The sequence below is a fragment of the Diadema setosum genome, chromosome 14 (genome assembly GCF_964275005.1).
Source record: "Diadema setosum chromosome 14, eeDiaSeto1, whole genome shotgun sequence".
NCBI lineage: Eukaryota > Metazoa > Echinodermata > Echinoidea > Diadematoida > Diadematidae > Diadema > Diadema setosum.
In genome coordinates, this window is record NC_092698.1 from 26,105,960 (window position 1) to 26,128,444 (window position 22,485).

Consider the following 22,485-nt stretch of genomic DNA (forward strand, 5'->3'; position numbering starts at 1 on the left):
GTGAAAGAACATGGAGAACGCACAGTTCATTCAAATGACATTATCACGAGGCAGTCCCCCATGATGCATACAAATCAAAAAGCTCTCAACGTCTCATGAAATAACCACCCTTTTCATTACGCAGCAGGTCCCAATTTGCAGCGCATCTTCCACACATAACTCTTGCAAACGTTAGAAACACTCGAGAGCGATTCGTCCGTTCATCGTACGGCTGGCAGCATCTCAATCATCAATGTAAACAAGTCCACATCTTGATGAGAATCCCCGGGGATCATGTCTTCTTCTCAAAAGTCCAGTCTTCCTCATTCCGCGCATCTGCGTCAGATGCCGATTGGGACACATTGTCCGCCTCTGAAGCATCAGTCGTCACGGAGAAGTCTTCCCCCTCTCCAGCCGTCAGGACCTCAAAACCAGATGATGTGATCAGTATCGTATGCTCAAATTGTGCTGACCTACACACATACAGAACAAGAAGAGAGAGAAAAATGCAATAACATTGCACACTAATTAATCATGAAAAACTCTTGATTCATCTTTCTTGTTCATCTCATACTACAAATGATTTGGCAGATATCAACAGCTTTTGAGTAATATGTCTCATACATAATGTTCTCCTACATAATGTTCTCCTGACCATGATTAGACCGATAAGCATCCGCTCTGTACAGACATGAGAGTGGCCTAAATATATGAGATATGCCATCTCGTGTCAATACATGGCCCTCATGCAAACATGACTCCATGTACGGTCTTCATGGAATTTGGCAGTGTCTTCATATTCACCAATTTTGCAAGTCAACTGATATTTGCAAAATTAACTACTCGTAAATATACTGCCTCCTGTGACACAAACGTGCTGTTTATCATCACTAACTTTATCATGAAAAGGGATATCATCTATTTCTCATTTCATCAATGCAGTTCTTGCTTGCGAATGAAACCACTCGCAAAATTGTCTCAAAGGTCCCAACTTGCAAAATATCATATTAGGGAAATATCTGGCGTAATGAATAATGAAAACAGTATCCTCTCCATACCAACATGACAGATTTCACACATTATCTTTTCAAGTAGGATCGGTTCAAAACATTTACAAATCAAAGCCAAGCGAATATGACAAATGCATAGAGCTACCATTAGAAGTTTTGCATGTTTTCAAGAAAGCAAGTGGTACAATTGATGCCATTTCAATTTCATGGAGGCCACTGGTCATCTTGAACTATGAGAAGCCAAAAGTAATCATCCTCATTCCTCATTACAGCCAAATCTCTTGCCATCTAAATCCCTTGATAGTCTCTCTGGATCATCAAAGACTTTTAAGAGTCTGTGTGTGTGTGTGTGTGTGTGTGTGTGTGTGTGCGTGTGTGTGTGTGTGTGTGTGTGTGTCTGTCCATCTGTTTCTTTTCCTCTATCTTCTCTCTGTCAAGCCTCCCACCATCAACTTGCTAATGGTGACTTCTCTTTGATGGGAAATGATAAACAGGATTTCTGTTTACTAATGGGCAGCCTCTCGACAGGGATGAAGGCTGTTTCGAGGCTTCAGCGAATCTCCAAGGAAACCGGACAGGCCGGCAATTTGAGGCGTGATTGTGCAATTACTCTAGTCCCGGGGGCAGTCTTTCAATATCAGTTTCATGAAGGCGCGTAATGATGAAAACTTGTTATACTTGAAACATCGCCCTCAGGGAAACTGATACTTGCTTTGAATTCTTTTAAAGGTTTAATATTTTCTTCTTCTTTTTTTCTTAGATAGGTATTGAGCCTGATGAGGCATCTAAATATAGCACCATCTGTGAGTGAATAACCTGATTTTTCACTCCTGATTTTGTTTTTCCCCAAACATGTTCTTGGTATATGAGAGTAATATATTTTAGATGTCCTTCTTGTCAGACAGGCCTGTGTATATGCCCATATATTTGAGAAACATCAAAATTGGCAGAATTAGTGGAATTTCAGAGTAACAACTGTACAGAACCAGGACACCATTCTCCATAGAAGAAATATGAAATCACAATTTTTGATAGTGTTATGTTTGGTAGCAAAATTAATTATATTGAGGTAAAGAGAATAAGGCAGTACAATGAAAAAAAAAAAAGTCAACTTCTCGTAATGAACCTCCCTTTCCCTCAAACTGATCCACTAACTAATCTCTAAGTGAGAATGTCACTCACTTTCCCAACTACTAATTATTTCTGGTTGCTGGAAAGTCTGTACAAAATCTCATATAAGGATGGAACGTTTCCCGACAATGCCAAAAAACGTATTCAGCCTCCCTCTCCCTCCTCTCTCTCTCCATCATCTACACACAGATTATGCTGCAGGGTGAATGACCAACAAGAAATGGGGGGGGGGGGGGGAGGGTGAGTGAGAACCTATTTAGCAACATAGTGTTACCACAGCTCAAGTTCATTTCCACCAGCTCTGATGTCTGAGGTTCTCCCTGAAAATGCATCTTCCAGTTGCTCATCTTGTATAAACCTCCTAGTATTAAAAAATGGAGCTGCAATAGATATTACCACTGACAAGTTGACTGTGGATTATGTTAGATACTGTCACAAGGCAATAGTACACCTGGGTGGCGTTTCATAAAGCTGTTCGTAAAGTTACGAACAACTTACGAGCGACTGGTGATCAGTTCTGATGTGCTATACATATCAGAATTTCCATAATTCAGCACAAGAACTGATCACCAGTCGCTCGTAAGACGTTCGTAACTTTACGAACAGCTTTATGAAACACCCCCCAGGCCCTGTTTCATAAAACTGATCGTAAAGTTACTGTACGCATGACTTTACAAACGGCTTGAATATGAAGTGCCAATATGTGTGCCCTTTTTTTTCTTACATTCTTATAAAGTACCACTGTATACTATATTTCATCTACATTGGGGCAAAACTACACTTTCAAATAAAAATGTGTATCAAAATGTAAGAATAATCATTATCATCTGCAAATTTCAACTTTAGCTATTGAAATTAACAATGATTAGGAAACTCACTTGGCTCGCCATATTCCAGTCATTCGTAAAGTCAAGCATAACTCTATGAACAGCTTTATGAAACAGGGCCTAGGGTATTCAGGAAGTTATGTACAGGGACATACACAACCGTTTATGTAGCATGCACCTCATTTCATAAGCTGAGGAGAACAAGATTCAATTTTTACAGTGAAAATCCATTACTGGTGCATGTTCGACTATTATGAACAAAATAAATCAAATCAAAACACTTAGCCTGTATCATCATGACATGGTGCCATAATACCAACATTACTTGTACTTTGTTTTCCTTTCAAGTCCTGATATACTGAGTACATCTGAGCTAAGTGCAGCAGAGGAAATAAAATTGGTTGAAAAAATATCCTTCCTAAAAAATGGATTGTATTAGAAAATAATCTAATCAACAGCATTCACACTATGATTCAACCTGTCAGACAGTAAAACACAGCCACCTTTCTGGATACGTGTGAACTCTGTGACACTGCTATGAACACACATTTCTTGAGCTGAGTTCCTTTCATTTAACAGAATGAGTATTGACATGGACAAAAAAACAACAACCAAGTGTTGTACACTGTTCCACAAACTGATGCACATTCAGTGTTTACCAGCAATGCATCAACATTCACCCTCTTCTTTGTGAATACAAACAGAGCATGCAGTGAAAATCATTGGCTTTTTCTCCAGTTGTCATATCATGCACGTGTCTTTGCTGCAATGCAAATGACTGCACATTTGCGTTTCTTCATCAATCACTCTCGCCACACCTACTCCGAGGACAATGACACCAAGGCTCTTATGTACACTTTTTACCCCACACTGGAAGCAATTACAAGATGCGACGGCAATTACAGAATGCGATGGAAGGAACGCAGCACGTGGTCACCCACAAAGACCGCTCCAGACACATTTCTGCCTTCCTTGAAACATGTTAATCGAGGCTCTTGGGAGACGGGAGTGCTGCAAACCATCGTCATGACAACCCACAGCCTTCTCGTTAATAATCTGATGCCTGCGGCTACACTGGCATCTCGTTTCAAAAACATTCCCTTTGAGTCCTCGAAATTCATAATTGAATCGGTGAGGTATTTGATGCGGAATGGAGGGAAACTTGACAAAGAGTGAAAATCGACTCCATGTTTCAAGTTGATCACTATGAACACTGAGAGTGAAATCACACTAAGAGAACATTTACACTTTCACTAAAATTTGACATCAGCCTAAAGAAGTTGAGGAATTTCAAAATTCAACATGATTTCAACAAAGAGTTATGTCAGTCAAATTCACATACAATGCAAATTTATTATAGATGAGGTTATGATGCCATTGATTTGAACACAAAACTACCAAGACAGAGCTCTTTATCAGGAACAATCAAACAACTATACACAACATATGAGGGATATCATTTTGTCTTGACAAGAGATGGAAGGTGGTGAAGAATTTTGTTCAAGCAAATGGGAGGCTCGTGAGGCCTAACATCATCTTATACCCAACATAGTGACAGGGCATATTCTGTCAATGCTCCATTTCTCTGGAACAAACTCCCCTTTCACATTCAAAACACTCAAAGTGTACTGGTAGACAAGTTTAACAATGCTCAACACTCATTTACTCAATCAATCATAATATTTTTGTCTCTCTTTGTATACATATCACAGCATTTGTAATTACATTATATCTCAATTCAACTTTTTATGTTCTGTGTCAATGCACAGCATCCATATTAAATACGTTATAAATGCTGTCCATTATCATTATTATCTTATTTGATGTGACAGACATTGCTGTTCTGTGAAACATGTGAAAATCTATAATTTCATTACTTTTCTATTTTTGGATCCAATTCAAATTTATGGCATGAATTTAGTTCATGACATACAGTATTCATTATCATTATCATCTAATTTGATGCGACAGATGTTGCCGTTCTCTGAAAACATGTGAAAATCTATAATTTCATTACTTTTCTGTTTGTGCGTATCCAATTCAAATGAAACCGCAATATATGACATGAATTTAGCTGCGGTTTGATTTTAGCATAAATGAAGTATTTCATGAGTTCACTGACATTTTCAAACGTATCGATGCATAAAAACACTGCCTCCATCACTAACAAAAAGAGAATGTATAATTGCCTCTCAATGTGTTTAAACACTCACTTGCTTCTAGAAAAGGGATATTTTTTCCTCACTCCGCGACTATGGTTCTCGATTACAAATTTGACCACATGCGAAGTTGTCCGTCAAGAAACAAACACTGTGAGTTTCGTGACTGTACAGCATTCTGCCCAAATGTGATTTTATGTAAATTGGTCCTGTCAATCATTACTGCCAACGCAGCCATGAGATGAATGCTAGATGTGGAATTACAAATGGAAACATGAACATGTATTGAAGCCAGTGAGGTTGCCACATGCTGTGCTCTTTGTGGATCATTAAAGGACAAGTCCACCTTCATACACATGTGGATTGAGTGAATGCAGCAATATTAGTAGAACACATCAGTGAAAGTTTGGGGAAAATCGGACAATCCGTTCAAAATTTATGAATTTCTAAAGTATCTGCATAGTCACTGCTGGATAAGAAGACTACTATAGTGTATGATGTCATATGCGTACAACCATATAAAGAAAATGAAAAGCAAATTTCACAAAACTTTACTTTTTGAATTAAGTGCACATTTCTTCGACTTGTTACTGACATATGTTAAGGGTAATATTGTTCCCCCTACCTTCTGAAAAAGAGAAGTCAAGTGTTCTTTTGTTATGCGAGAAAAGTGAGAATATGTTGAATTTTCTTTCTTCTTTCTTTATATCGTTGTACTCATGTGACATCACAAGCTATAGTAGTCTTCTCATCCAGCCTTGAGTGAGCAGAAACTTCAAGTATTCATAACTTTTGAACAGATTGTCCGATTTTCCTCAAACTGTTAATGATGTGCCCTACTAATATTGCTGCATTCACTCAACCCACTTGCCTATGAAGGTGAACTAAGTGTCCTTTAAAGTATGATTGGATTGCAGCTGAGTCAAGCTAAAGTCTTCATGTAAATATCAAACATGTCTGAAAACATTTACACAGATGTCAATTGTATGCCTTTCTCATCAATACATTTACACAGTCAAGTCAAATGTTAAATAATTCAAATTATCATACATAGACTTGACAGACCCCTAAACATTGTTTGCATGGGACAAACAATGAATCTATAGGTACAAATGCAATCCAAACACTCCCAGGTGTATTCAGCTTTTGATTATTTTATACTATATAGCAACATTATCAAAAGCACCTTAAAAGAATTCATCTCCTTCAAGTTTACAGGAAAGACTTAAATTCATATGAGAGATTAAACAATAACACAATGCATCATCAATACACGATAAAAATTCATGTACATGCATAATTCTCAACAACTGAAGGGTGACTTATTGAATAAGAAGATTTTGATAACTAAAATACTGCTTGAATAGCTAGTCTCCTAGCAAGCCAACCCCACCAAAAAAACCAACAACACACAAAACAAAAAGTAAAAAACAAGGAAGGAGATGGGATGCTCAAATCAAGAAACTTATAAATCATGCTTCAAAAATACTCACACCGATTTTATCTGAAATAATGAGATGTTCATCTAAAATATTTATTTTTAAGGAGATATTGATAGCTTTCATTTCGTTCTTGACTTACTATAGCTTGCACATAGATTTATAAACAAAAGCTTGCTGTAACTCATAAATGCATGTATTTTTCTTATTCTATGTAGTACATAATATGATTTGATTATAAGACTAAGTACATGCACATGTTGCCCTAGATTGTACAGTTTGATTGATTGAATGTTTCTGGAAATGATGTCTTGCAATATTTGAAGGTAGCAGTTCTCATTGGCAATGCAGAAAAAGGCCTCACTGCAGTTTGTAATTTGTACATTTATGCGGGTATTCGAACACTTTTTCATTCTTCACAGCAGTTATCAAACAAAGTAAAACCCTTGGAGTGGAAGACTAAAGCATTTAGACACAAATAACAACATGTGTTTGCTACAAATGGTGCTACAGTGTACTTGGAGTAAAGTTTGGCATATGCTACTTTCACACAAACTCTAAAGATCATCCAATCATTTTTCTACGGTGTACATGTCGGAGGGATAAACTGGATTGGGCCCTGCTTGTCGGCAGAGACGTGAGGAAAGATCTTGTATGTACACAGATTGTGTCTCTCCAACACATGGGTCCTCCACTCTATGTTCTATCTGAGAGACGCAGTGTCATCACATGTTACTGGAGGGGGCAGCATGATAAATATGCTCGCCTGAACTCGAGACTGAGTCTCTGAATTGCAATGCAGACAGATTGACGACTGGACCACCTCAAGTCAGTGATATATACTGATAATTTAAAAGCTAATTTCAATTTCAGAGTGAAAGCATACTGATGATAAACTGTCGCAATGAGGCAAACCATTTCCTCCAGTAAAGGGTCTTACTTCTGGCACTGAGAGTCCTAGTTTGTTAACATAACTTATTACATCTTCTAGCTTCAACCATCACAGATTTGAGAAATTCCTCTTATATGTTTTGATTTAAGACAGGTGTTCAATGATTGAACAGTTGAAAAGCACGAATGATGGACAATATTGGATTTTTGAAGTCACAGTGTTATCTGGAGCAATAGATACCATTTCTCTTTGAATTGCAGTTTTACATGTACTTCATTTGGGTAGAGGTAATTGCCATTAATTTCAAGCTGTAGTATTGTACTAACAGAAAAGTGCATCACTTTCTATTAGCAGCTGGAATTAAGAAATATACTTACGGTTCCATGCCTTCAAGCAGAGTGCTAAAAGTTGACATGCCAGCTCACTCAGGATACCTAAAATTCAATGTTGGGCTAGTATGACGAATAAGTCATACTAGCCCATACTAGTCATACGGACATACAAATAAGTCATACTAGCCCATCATCATACGAAATGGGAGGAGGACAGAACACCAAACCGCAATCCAGAACCCATTGTCAACCCAGTAAGCACACACAAGAGACTGACTCATGAAATCGCAGAAGACTCTGTCCCGTCCTTTGAGTTGCAAATGGGCGACTACATCTACAGGCATCAAACACAGTGTGATCAAACAGGACCAAGTGAAAAAGTCGACGTCCTCATTGTTGGGGACTCGATAACAAAACACATTCAACCTTCAAAGTTGTCTTCAGTGCTCACAATAAAAAATAAATGCATACCTGGTGCGCGCGTCGAAGATATTTTCGACGCAATACAACATGAGGGGAGATCAAAACCACGGCATCTGCTTCTCCACGTCGGAGGCAACAATATCAGAGAGGATGATGAAAATGAAATTATGGCGAAAATTACATCCCTGTGCGACGAGGTCAAAAGACATCGGGACTCAGTATAGCCCATTTAAATTCCCAGAGTATTTGCCCAAAGATAGAACATATACGCATTTTATTATCTGAGGCTAAGTACGACGTAATGGCCATTAGTGAGACATGGTTGCACGATGGCATATTAGACAACGAGCTTCGAATAAATGGCTATAATCTTGTGCGATGTGACCGCCCAGGGAAAGACACTCACGGAGGTACAGCTCTCTTCATATCTGACAAGATTTCATTCACAGTGATCAATATTACAGATGTTACTGACATTGACTTTGAGTCTTGCTGGGTAAAAATATCGCCGACATCTAGCAAATCTTTTGTACTGGGTGTAATATATTTTCCAAGAAAAGATAATATGTTTTTAGATCAATTGAGAAATATATTGGACTCGACTGAAATCATATCTAATGATATTTTAGTTGTTGGAGATTTTAATTATAACGTATCATGTGCAAGTGAAAATACTAAAATAGATGATTAATGTTGTGAATACCAACTGAAGCAACTAGTGACATCTCCAACAAGATTTGCTGAAAATTCGAAGACATGCATTGACCTGGTGTTGTCTTCTCGCTCTGAATCTATTAACAATCTATCTTTTTTATCTATTTTAGATATGTGTGTGTAATATAACGTATATTTTTAATGATTTATTAATGATTATGTTTAAAGACATTCTAAGTTTGTTGTTATCAAATGTGTAACTATTTTTTAAACTTATGTTTTGTCAGTTGCAGTTTTATCTGTAAACCTTTGTTTTCAAATGTCATGTATTGTATTTGTACATTTTTACACATTTGCAGGGCCCTCATTGAAAGCAGTTTTATAACTGACGAGGCTACCCTGGTTAAATAAAACTGGAAATAAAATGAACAAATAAATAAGTGCCTGTTCATTGAAAGATGCACTGGCATTATGGAGTTTTATGATTTCATAAATAGAATGTAAGTGAAATACACCACATATATCACATTATTTGCTAGATATTTTAGGTGATTACTCTATAAGCTTTGAGAATGTCATTCAACTTTTGTTTAACATCCTTTCTTCCATGACCTCTCACAATTTGCATGCTTTGTTATTGTTGTTGTTTTCTTTAAATGCTAGTACAACAATCAATAGGACAAGAAATTCACCAGACTGTCACAGAATGTATTCATATACAAAGAAAAATGTCAACTGTGATTTTGAAAAATGCACAGAATTCCACATCATGCTTGTTTTTTTGTTTTTTTTTTTTCATGCCCTTAAAACAAACAGGATAAAACTTTGAAGTAATCACCACCGGAAACACTACAAAAAAAAAAACAACTAGATGGATATTCGACCATCCGTGGTCGAAATATATGCCTCCGCTGAGTGCATGATCAATAACTGTATAAATCTGAACCCTTGTTTGAAATAACCACAATAGTTTTGACCCAAAATAATCAAATATGTGAACTGTTATGATGTACATGTACCTGCATAACAACTTTGAAATTGATAAGAATGTATTTTAAAAAATATATATTTTCACCAGCATAATGACCTCCATGATCATTGATTATGGGCAGATTTTTGGCATTTTTGCATACATTAGCATCTGGTGCCTAATTTGCATATTAGAGTGAAAATCTATACCAAAAGTTTTTTTTTTTTCCACAAAATAACCTGTGACCTTTGACCTTTGACCCCGTGACCCTAAAATCCAAACAAAGTATTATCCCCTAGGATATACCTTCATACCAAGTTTGATGTAAAACCACCACACGGTTCTTGAGATATCGACAAAAACAAAACGGGACGGATGGACGGATGGACGGACGACCCGAAAACATAATGCCTCCGGTCACTTCGTTGGCGGAGACATAAAAAAAGACTAGGAGTAAAGATGAAAAAGAGACTACACTGAAGAGGAAGAAGAAAAAAAGAAAGTAAATACTGCCCTCTACTTCACTCACAGTCACAACTTCCAGTAGACGTGAGCTAAACTTTCTATACCATAGGCAGCATGTGTAGAATGCATAATAAGTCTTAAAGGTATTAGCCCACATTTGTAAACCTGCAGCAATTGGTCTCATAGTTAGCATGGAGTTTGGGTATGATTGCAGCAAGGAGGTTCTAGAGAATGGAGTCACAACCGTATTATTTCCTTTGTTAGATGTTCGAAGCCGCCGCTCAAAAATATTTGAAGCATGTGCAAAACAGGATCTGCCGCGCAGATACTGAGTATAGGAAGACAATTGACTCGTTTCTCATTGCATAATCACTAGCCACTTTCAAAGTAAGATATTTCTTTGTGATGGTAATTACCTTTCGCTGCCCCTTCTTATAAAAGGTAGGTGGTACAGACATGAGGATGCGCGAATAGAAATTGAGCAAAAAATGCTGAAATGAAGATGAAAATTACTCGACTGGGCATATGCGGGCACTAATCTGATATATCTATCAATAAAGAATTATACTTGAAGATTATTCCATATTAGTTTCAGTTGTGGAAACTAAGCGGAAAAGTGATAAAACCAGCTTTCCAGGATGGTACAGTTGTAAACATTTTCACATGATACAGCTCAGATTTACTCTTTTGCGCAAATTTCTGGACGGAAATGTCTTTTGTTTTACATGCTTTATCATTAATTGAAATTTTATTCCATTTAATAAATAGATAAGCAAAATATGGCCAAAATTATGATACCGTTCAAAATTAATCTTCAGAATGCTGAGCAAGACGGCGGCAAGGAACATCGATCATCAAAGGCACAAGTGCACCTGTGGAATTCCTTTGTACATCAAAAGAAATCTGACAACTGTTTGAATAATCACAGCTAGTTGGAACTCCAATGTATAAAACCTCCTTGATTGCAGTAATACCTGTGCAAAATTTCGTTCCAATTAGTCCATTACTTTCATAGAAATAAATGAAAATGCACCGTAATCCGTATGCATGCGTATAACGCTCGTTAGCTCCGGTCCACGTACGTGTTACATGTACAATGTACGTAGCTATAGCCCGCGCTCATAATTCGATTTTGGGTCGGGTTGATCCGGTTTGAAAATTGATTTTAAAACGATGATTTTCTCTCTTTTATCGAATGGTATAGACAAAGAGCGACAGGTGAGGTATGTTACTGTTATAACTTGTACTTGAAGTCATATTGGACCTGTTTTATGCAGTTTTGATTTTCGTGGGTTTGCAAATGTGGGCTAGTACCTTTAAAACCTGCATAAGTAATAATATACTTCACCATACTATAGCTTCGAACTGCATACCCATTGTTTACAGTGGGAGTAGCAGAAATGCACAAAATAGCTGAACTGTAAATTTGAATTTTTTGTCTTCTTTTCAAATCAGACAAAATCTAATGTCACTATTATGTTTTAGATGACAGGTCAACAGTCTAATTGGTTATTACTTCAGGGTGTTTTTTTTTTCCATTTCTGTATATATTTTTGCCTTCATAATTGGAGGTTGTAAATTTGAGTCATAAGAGCAAGTTTAATTGGCTTTTTTTGCTTTTTTGTATGTTTGTTTTGCCTCTTACGAGAGGGGATTATGATTGGCAGCATGTTTAAAGGCACATGGTCCCTGTAGCTTAGTCAAATGTGCACGCGGGTGCATGATGCAAGTTTCCTATAGAGACCTACACTATCGACTCCTCTTTAGCGCATACGCCGTGACCCATTTCCTCGAGTCCAAAGAAGTCCGATCCACTGTAGTCAGTGGTCCAATCACAGTTCGGCTCATGACTTGGCTGAGAGGGATGACAGCTTTAGCAAACTTCTTTTGTGATGTCATAATAAGAAGCACATATGCACACACCCTGGCATTACTACAGACTGTGTGATGCGCAGAGAAGACAACGAAGGCAACGATAACTAGCAACACCTACACGCTTTACTCTTGATGACAGCTCAACTTTGGCAATCCTCGTATCAATGCTAATGGTGATCGGCAGTATCATCAACAGCGCCCTCTACACTACCGCGACTATGCGCCTTTAATAGGACATTTACTTCAAAACAAAACAAAACAAAGACTACCATAGAGATATAAATACAAGACTAACATCCTGTTTGACAATCATTTTATTTCAATACTTTTTGCAATCTTAATTTCTACCTACATATTAGAGCTTGAGAGAGGGTATTGGGCGAGTCTGAGGGCAAGTTTCTTTTACGACACTTTCAACATCATTTTTACTACACAGGGGTCCAAGTAACTCTTTATCTCTGCAGCACTGACCACAGTACAGTGACAATAAGGCAATTTGACCTCTCACCTAGTGTGGTTCACAGCCGACACTGTCCACTGGTCATCTCCGATGGACGGCTTGTCCATCCTCTCCAGCAGCACAGGCTCAATGGTGAAGGTCATTCCAGCCATCATCAGCTCTGGGTATGCATTGGCTGTATCAAAGGGGAGAGGAGAGAGACTGGGATTTAAAGGGACATTCCAGACAATCTATATAATTTCACATCATGTAGTTCTAACAACTCTAAAATACTACATATTCAAGGAAAGAAACATTCACAAAGACATAAAAATGTATTACGTTTTAGGGATATCCATCAAAGTGCACAAATAATAAAAATATGAGTATCACACCATCTTGATTCACTACTCCATATGATAATTCAGTGTATACACATATTATAAAAACCTCAATCGGAATATCTAGCAAATAATGCATAGTTACAAGCATGTATATCCATGGGACCCATTCTAAAAGATACATGCATATCTACACACAAATTTGATAATATTGCCAGTGTTTCATGAAGTTATAGAAATGAGGGACAACATGAATTTAAACAGATTTGCACCATACCATTAGAGCTGTCTCAAATATCTAACAAATTGGAAAGTATGGGAAACAGTTACAAGCATATTCCTACATATACTATTTAAAGATATATTCTAATTTAGGGAGGCCATATATATTCTGAATCTATGCAAGTGAAAAGCTCTGTATTTGCTAACCTCGGCAAAAGAAATTCAAATTAAATCTGCAAAGAACTCTCTATGTGCTCATCCTTGTGACACATAAGTTATACCCTGGTCTGTCACAAGATCAAGTTGCAAATCACTCTCAAAATCTTCAGTATCATCAGCCTCCAAAACTGGCCTAAAAATTAGATCCAATACATTCCTTTACTCTCCTCATTACATGTGATTATTATTCTCACAAACATGATGACGTAGATATCACCTATGTAACATATTCCTATTGGGCAAATTGACTTTACCAGATAAAAACAAAAAGTGTGAGGACAGATGAAGTACTGTAAAAGTGGATATTTTCGCGCGACTTATTTTTCGCGCTAGGCCGGGTCAGAAGAGTTTCGCATGTTTTTAATTCCGCGGAATCAAGACATCACGCACAGGAACGTATGGCAAGCAAAAATATTCGCGTATTTTTATTTTCGCGCTAGTTTCTGGTTGCGCGAAATGCACGAAAATTTCAACACCGCGAAAATTTCCACTTTTACAGTAGCAACTTCTTACCATAGTGCCAGATGTTGGGCTTGCAGTGGAAGAAGGTATTAATGCCATGTCCAACAAAGGAAGGACTGACATACAGATCTGCTCGTTGTGCAATTTCTCTGCGAAAAACCAAACCAAAATAAAACCAGAAGATAGGCATGAAAACAATTGTTATGCAGTGGCTGTTTTGATGTATGTGTGTGTACGTCTCCTTGTCTACTAAGTGAGGAATTGGCATGGATAAAATTGTAAATGCCAATGCCAAATACATGTAATTACTAATGAACTTAAGCAAAATTTTCAGGATTCACAACTTTTAAACACATTCTCCGATCTTCCTGAAACTTTAACTGAGTGTGTCACTCATTTTTCTGCATCCACTGACTCTGCATACTGGAAAAGGAGGAATATTCGCGTGCATTTTGATTTCACGGATATTTTGCAAGCACCAAGATTTACAAAATTAAAATACATGCCAAAGTTCCTGTCTACACTATATGCATAGAACATAAGTAGCAATTCACAAAAATTTCATGCCATAAAAAAGGCCGTCGGCTCCAATTCCCGAAAGAGACAGTTACACTTACGTGATGGTGTTACCGATGTTGCTGATGGGGTATTCCGGACCACACACTTTGATAGCCTCATCCCTGCATATCCTTGCATACTTCACCAGATGCCTGCCAGCGTCGTCAACGTCACCGACGAGGTAGGTCTCCGAGAGGTCAGCATGGAAACCATTGAGATAGACCTATCACAGTGCGGGCAAAAACGTGTGAAAGGAATGAGAGAAATACACGAGACAGAAGAGAGACATCAGCCCTGACCAGACTATGAGAAACTATGTGCATTTTCATTTCCTAGTGCAGAGCTCATCCAATGATCGCGAACAGCAGCGAGAACCCTGCTTACTCACAAAAAAATTCAATGCAACACACTTTTTTGTGTGTTTGAGTGTATTTTCATCATTTGATTGGAGCCATAGGCCACTCTATCAGACATATTTGGCTGAAACACTTCCATTGTCCATCATCAAAGTCTAAAAATAATGATATAATTAAAAAGTAAATTCATATTTCAGCAACTTTATTCCGACTTAATCTTTAGAAAAACAAGGAAAAGTAGAAATTACGCGGTGCGTAATATATGTCCCCGCCGGAAGTAGCATTTAGTAGCACAATGTACAATATAGGTAAAAAGATCAAGGTCAAAGGTCAAAGAAGTCAAAGGTCAAAATTTTGAAGCCTTCACCTAGTGCCATCACATAAGGCAAACGGAATCGAAATCGGGTTAGAAATGGGGAAGGAGTAGCATTTTGTAGCCAATGTACAATGTAGGTAAAAACTCAAGGTCAAAGGTCAAAGAAGTCAAAGGTCATAATTCTGTGTAGAAGTTTTGAAGCCCTCACCTAGTGCCATCACATAAAGCAAACGGAATCGAAATCGGGTTAGAAATGGCGAAGGAGTAGCATTTGGTAGTAATATGTACAATACAGGTCAAAAATCAAGGTCAGAGGTCAAAGAAGTCAAAGGTCAAAATTCTGTGTAGAAGTTTTGAAGCCCTCACCTAGTGCCATCATTTAAAGCAAACGGAATTGAAATCGGGTTACAAATGGCGAAGGAGTAGCATTTTGTAGCAAAATGTACAATATAGGTCAAAAATCAAGGTCAAAGGTCAAAGAAGTCAAAGGTCAAAATTCTGTGTAGAAGTTTTGAAGCCCTCACCTAGTGCCATCACATAAAGCAAACGGAATCAAAATCGGGTTAGAAATGGCGAAGGAGTAGCATTTTGTAGGCAATGTACAATATAGGTCAAAAATCAAGGTCAAAGGTCAAAGAAGTCAAAGGTCAAAATTCTGTGTAGAAGTTTTGAAGCCCTCACCTAGTGCCATCATATAAAGCAAACGGAATCAAAATCGGGTAATAGAAATGGTGAAGGAGTAGCATTTTGAAGCAAAATGTACAATATAGGTCAAAGGTCAAGGTCAAAGGTCACAACTGAAATTCTGTATAGAAGTTTCAAAGCTCTCATGTAGTGCTATCATATAAAGCAAACAGAATCAAAATCGGGTTAGAAATGGCGAAGGAGTAGCATTTTGAACATTTTGATCACACACAGACGCACGGACGGACGCACGGACGGACGCACGGACGGACACACGGACACACAGACACACACACGTACGGAGCCCGTTTCATAGTCCCCTGCTCGAACTCGTTCGGCGGGGACAAAAAATGTGAGCTGGTCAAAACTTGTGGTATCATCACCTGATCTATTTCTGTAGTGGCTGAGGGTCGTATTTCTGTATCTTGAAAAAACATTTTTACCATTACAATTCTGTAACTTGCTCTTTTTCACAATTTAACCCATTGAGGACGAGTCCCAAATATACTGTATACGTCGTTATTTTCGCGAGGGTTTAGTTTTCGCGAATTTCATGAATTGCAGTTGGATCGCGAATTTAGCAACACATGAAATTGTCTCCATGCGCTTTGTTAATAGAGCATTAACGTAAGCGTCGGCGTTGATTCGCGAAAACAACATCTCACGAAAATGTCTATGACCTCGTCATTCGCGAAAATATTTGTACGCGAAAATAACGGCGTATACAGTACTCGGGCAAGTGTCTATGTGAAATGCGTGTTGTAGCAAAATCAACCCTTCCTCAACGGGTTAAGTGAAATATCTAACATTCCAATTGGCTTCATTTTGATATATTCTTTCAAAAGCAATCTAAAATTGGTGCAGAATTCTCCCTACTGCATATTAATGTAAACATTTCATTGCGAGCACTCGGGTCTGTATGCTGCCCATAAACATGCAAACAAATGAGGAGAACTTCCGCATCCACATGCAACATGTGGAGGTCAAGCGGCTTCACACGTTGGGTGTCGACTTGTACACTTCTGGTAATGTGGAGTTTAATGTGCAGCAGGCACGGGCAGAGCGTATATGTGGTAATCACATCTAATTTTCCCCTTTTATAATGACTATTAAAGCATTGTCACTTCACAAGAGAAATGCATTATCAGAGCTAACAACTTCACATTTCTTCTCCCAACATGTAACAATTGCTGAGGAAATCTACAAAACTATAATGGTAGTTTTGAGATAGAGATCGTGCCCCATGTTTTCATGTACCATCAATTCAAATAAGGCTCAGCCGTGCACCAGCACAACATTGTCAACACATTCTTACAGAAATTGAATAGCACCACTGCCATTTGAGTTTATACAGTCATACATGTGATATGGAGAATTTCACTCTAACCATTCCATTTTCACGCCATTCTGCATGGGGAAAAAAAAATCAAAATCCACTCTCCAGTACATACCGTAAAGTCCATATTGATGATGTCCCCATCTTCCAGTGGTCTGTCATCAGGGATGCCGTGAACCATGACGTTGTTGACAGACGTACAGATTGACTTGGGGAAGCAGTTGTAGTTGAGCGTGGAGGGGTAGGCCTTGTGGTCGATGCATGCCTGGTGTATCACTTCATCCAGGTGATCTGTGGTGACTCCAACCTATGACACATTTCAGTAAAGGAACAGCAAAATACAAGCAGTTTGACCCACTGAGGATGAGCTGCTTTTGCAACAAGGAAAAGTAGAAACTACGCGGTGCGTAATGTATGTCCCCGCCGGAAGTAGCATTTAGTAGCAAAATGTACAATATAGGTAAAAAATCAAGGTCAGAGGTCAAAGAAGTCAAAGGTCAAAATTCTGTGTAGAAGTTTTGAAGCCCTCACCTAGTGCCATCACATAAAGCAAACGGAAGTGAAATCGGGTTAGAAATGGCGAAGGAGTAGCATTTTGTAGCAAAATGTACAATACAGGTCAAAAATAAAGGTCAAAGGTCAAAGAAGTCAAAGGTCAAAATTCTGTGTAGAAGTTTTGAAGCCCTCACACTAGTGCCATCACATAAAGCAAACGGAATCGAAATCGGGTTAGAAATGGCGAAGGAGTAGCATTTTGTAGCAAAATGTACAATATAGGTCAAAAATCAAGGTCAAAGGTCAAAGAAGTCAAAGGTCAAAATTCTGTGTAGAAGTTTTGAAGTCCTCACCTAGTGCCATCACATAAAGCAAACGGAATCGAAATCGGGTTAGAAATGGCGAAGGAGTAGCATTTTGAAGCAAAATGTACAATATAGGTCAAAGGTCAAGGTCAAAGGTCACAACTGAAATTCTGTGTAGAAGTTTCAAAGCTCCCGTGTAGTGCTATCATATAAAGCAAACAGAATCAAAATTGGCTCATAAATGACAGAGAAGTAGCAAATTGAACATTTTGATCACACACGGACGCACAGACGGACGGACGGACACACGGACACACGGACACACACACGTACGGAGCCCGTTTCATAGTCCCCTGCTCGAACTCATTCGGCGGGGACAATAACACATTACCCATAGACACCTGCCCAAGTACACTCCGAGCTAGTTTTCATTGGGTTAAACCAAGGAGGTTGAAGAGATGGAGTAACAACAGAGTTATTCCCTTTGATCTATGTCCGAAGCTGCCGCTGAAAAATATTTGAAGCATGTGCCAAACAGGATCTGCCGCACCGATACCAAGACAATTGACTCGTGTCTCATTGCATAATCACCAGCCACTTTCAAAGGAAGATATGTCTTTGTGATGGTAATTACTTTTCGCTATCCCTTCTTATTAAAGGCAGGTAGTACAGACACAAGGATGCGCAAACAGAAATTGAGGAAAAAATGCTGAAATGAAGATGAAAATTACTCGACTGGGCATACGCGGGCACTAATCTGATATATCTGTCAATAAAGAATTATACTTGAAGATTATTACATATTAGTTTCATTTGGGCAAATTAAGTGGAAAAGTGATAAAACCAGCTTTCCAGGATGGTACAATTTTAAACATTTTCACATAATACAGCTCTGATTTACACTTTTGCGCAAATTTCTGAATGGAATTGACTTTTGTTTTACATGCTTTATTATTAAGTGAAATTTCATTTCATTTCATAAATAAATAAGCAAAATATGGCCAACATTATGATAACGTTCAAAATGAATCTTCAGATTGCTCAGCAAGACGGCGGCTTGGAACATCGATCATCAAAGGCACAAGTGCACCTGTGGAATTCTTTTGTACATCAATAGAAATCTGACAACTGTTTGAATAATTACAGCCAGTTGGAACTCCATGTATAAAACCTCCTTGGTTAAACCGCAGGCCAATTTTGGCAGCTCACAGCGGAGCCAACATTTCCATACACGATTTTGAGTGGGAAAAATAGACAGCTGCAAATCACAGGATATACACTGTAGGCATGTACAATGTAACTGTCAAATTCTCTGAAAAGTTCTTAAGGGTACACATTAATGCTACTAGTAAAGGGTGATAAAAATGAGATAATCAGTCATTTTTTCACAACACAAGAGCCTCCACTGTAACATACAAAGATACTGTGAATTCCTGGCAAATCAGTCATCTTGCTTCAGTATAGCTAGTGTATTATCAACTCATAGAAATAATGTCATTGTCAATTAAGCCTTAAAAATTGCACATCTCCCTTTTTTCCTCAAAGCAAATGTTTTGCTTTCAGTTTTCAGTCTTTCTGTTGGTCAATTACAAAAAACAAAACAACAAACAAACAAACACAGAAACATGCCACAAGACAACAAAAAGACAGTCTGTCAATTTGGCTTTGAGTACTTTCATGTTTGTTGGATTTACCTCAATGTAAGAGCAAGCTACGGTAAGTCAGGTTTGGATAGGAATACAGCTGCAAGACCAACATCTTATTGACAAATTTCTCACATTTATGTTTTCATCTACATTGTGTATAAATCTAAAAAAAAAACAAAACACCTCATACACACCAAAACCGAGAAACTAAAATCCTACAAAATTTTCTCAACTTATTGATTTACTTTGAGGGTAATATTATTCCCTCTGCTTTCTGTAAACTCAAGTGGTCTTTCAGCATGCTAGAAAAGTGTAAATACCCAAATATATTAAATTCTCTTTATAATTCGTTGTGTGACTGGCAGAAGGACCTTAACATAATGTTAATGTTACCATGCTAGGGCCTTTCCACCTGGCACAGCAAATTATTATTTTCTTTATATCATTGTCCTGCAGTGACATTACAAACTGTTGAAGTATCCTCAGTCAGACATGGCGGCATCAAAACTTTTAATCAGATTATCCCATTTTTTTCAAACTTCACTAATGTGTTCCACTAATATTGCTGCATTAACTCAATTAATTTCAGTATCATTCCACTTTTAAAGTCTTGGTGAAGACAGATGACAACAGAATAAAGTGGTAAAGCACTGAAAAAAAGACACACACAAAAAAGAAACAAGTACAGTGAATGCCATACTGATTTCCTCAGCATGAAGAATGGTATTGCATCAGGAACTCTGATGGGTTTGATTCCAACCTTAACCTTTCTCATGTTCTGAGAGTACAGTTGAACCTCTCGTATCCGGACAAGTCGGGACCGGGGCTCATCCGGATAAGGGATTTGGCCGGATACGGGAGACTCAATGCTTTATACATGTACATATACATACACATGTACTGATGTAGCCCATTGTAGTACCACATGTAGTAATGTGTATACTGCAACCTTTTCATTGTTACACTCAGTAACAGACCCCAAAATAGAGGTGTATGCTAATGTTGGAAGTAATATGTAATTCATGTGTGTTTGTGTAGGAGTTCTCGAGGAGTTGGAAATCCCCCTTTCCTCCCGTAATTATAAAAAAAAAACAACAAATCACGGCGAGATTGCGTCCGTATAATAGAGAGATCCGGATAAAGGGAGGCCGGATAAGAGAGGTTCAACTGTACCTGAATTTCAGCTGCTGTGAGGTCCAGGAGTTTCCTAGCCAGCTGCCCTGCCTCCCTCATGCAGTCAATTGCCCCACGATCCAGGATGAAGACGTCTCTGGCTGGAGGCCTGTTGGGCATCCCTGAGTGAGCATACTCTGGCATCTCTATTCCATCAGGGACAGTCTTCATGGGACTGACCTTTAAGTTAAAGTTAAAGGAACAAGCCTGAATTTTTGTACGCAAACTGACCACAATGACAGCAATACTTGCAGTTCATTTGAATAATATTCATATGATGAACAATGGTTTCAAAATGAATCCTGACAAAGTGCTCATGAGTTGTGAGGATATCTAGCCTAACTTAGTTAGTCCTCCTCGTTAGTCCTCATATTGCATTGTCAAGAATTATATGTAAAAATAAAATATATGAAAGTGTGCATTTACTACCATCATCCATTGAACTAAGCTATAAAGACACTGTCCAACAACCAAGAGATATGTAAGTTAGTCCCTCCAATTTCCTGAAGATGTGGATATAGTACAGTTGAACCTCTCGTATCTGGACAAGTCGGGACCGGGGCTCGTCCGGATAAGGGATTTGGCCGGATACAGGAGACTCAATGCTTTATACATGTAGAGTCTACATATACATACACATGTACTGATGTAGCCCATTGTAGTACCACATGTAGTAATGTGTATACTGCAACCTTTTCATTGTTACACACAGTAACAGACCCCAAAATAGAGGTTCGTGTTTGCAAGAATGAAATCATTTTCTTTTATAAATTCTTGGGATGATTTACCTAAATAATTATTAAGAAATGTATCCGTTGGGAATCCCCCTTTCCTCCCGTAATTATTAAAAAAAGATTTAAAAAATCACGGCGAGATTGCGTCCGGATAATAGAGAGATCCGGATAAAGGGAGGCCGGATAATAGAGGTTCAACTGTATCTCAAACCTGCAAAGCAGGCATTTTCTCAGATTTATCCCAGATTTTCACCTTTCCTGGCTTGACAAGAGAGTAATTCGTTGGAATAGCTGGCTCCTCTCCTTTCCTCCATTTCTGAAATATATTAAAGACACCTCTTTGCTGGCACAGCTGGGCAGTTGCTGCCTTCCTCAAACACCCTCTGCACAAAAGGCTGCTTGCACCCTTTCCTCCAAGCATAGCTAAGACAGGATGTATCACGTGATCTGTGCAATGAAACAAATAAGGGAAAATTTGCCAAGTCTCTTTCAACAAAATTTGAAACGTTGTTTCCCTCACTTTTATGAGATGAGACCAGAAGGGCTCAACAAGTATCGGTTTAGTTCATAAATAAACACACACACACACACACACACACACACACACACACACACACACACACACAAAGTGTTGGGGGGGGGGGAGGGGGTAAAGGGAAGTAAAAGGAGAGGAATGTCACTGCACTGTGGGGAGGCATTAAAACTGACCCCATCCCTGCCAGACACCAATGGTACCAGACAATCACTAAAGCCAGTTGCTATTTAAAGACATCATGTACATTTGCTTAAACAAGGGAAGTCAAAGAATGAGATCAATTGCAAGAGATACAAATTTGCTTTGATGAGAGTATTCCTGAAGAATGAGTACCACTGTTACAGGCAGCATACTTTTTTTTTAGCTTCTTGTAATGAGAAATTGGCTGAATTAAGATGTTACATCTTGAGGTTGTGTTCACTGAAAGTTAATTGACTAGAGCTAGACTCAAACAGCATTGAGAATCTACTCAGTTTACCTCAGTTTCCAACTTCAACTGTTTCTCAGT

General features: G+C 38.3%; 1 protein-coding gene across 1 annotated transcript; it reads right to left on the bottom strand.

The window, feature by feature from the left end:
• Nucleotides 1–271: 271 nt before the first annotated feature.
• LOC140238251 (methionine aminopeptidase 1D, mitochondrial-like) lies at nucleotides 272–21,863 on the bottom strand. Its single transcript, XM_072318186.1, has 7 exons — nucleotides 21,696–21,863; nucleotides 20,709–20,888; nucleotides 17,205–17,396; nucleotides 14,457–14,620; nucleotides 13,891–13,988; nucleotides 12,665–12,791; nucleotides 272–452 (listed from the first exon to the last, which is right to left on the bottom strand). Exons 1-7 carry the CDS (start codon nucleotides 21,861–21,863, stop codon nucleotides 272–274), a joined length of 1,110 nt encoding a protein of 369 aa, XP_072174287.1.
• Between the last annotated feature and the right edge of the window lie 622 nt (nucleotides 21,864–22,485).

What these genes read in the sequence shown, in the direction of transcription:
- LOC140238251 (XM_072318186.1), bottom strand. Translation starts at nt 21,863, where the DNA reads ATGCTTGGAGGAAAGGGTGCAAGCAGCCTTTTGTGCAGAGGGTGTTTG. An exon ending in AACATCGGTAACACCATCAC is followed by an intron (nt 13,989 to 14,456) that starts GTAAGTGTAACT and finishes GGTTTTTCGCAG; the next exon opens with AGAAATTGCACAACGAGCAG. An exon ending in TCGGCTGTGAACCACACTAG is followed by an intron (nt 453 to 12,664) that starts GTGAGAGGTCAA and finishes GTATGTGTGTAG; the next exon opens with GTCAGCACAATTTGAGCATA.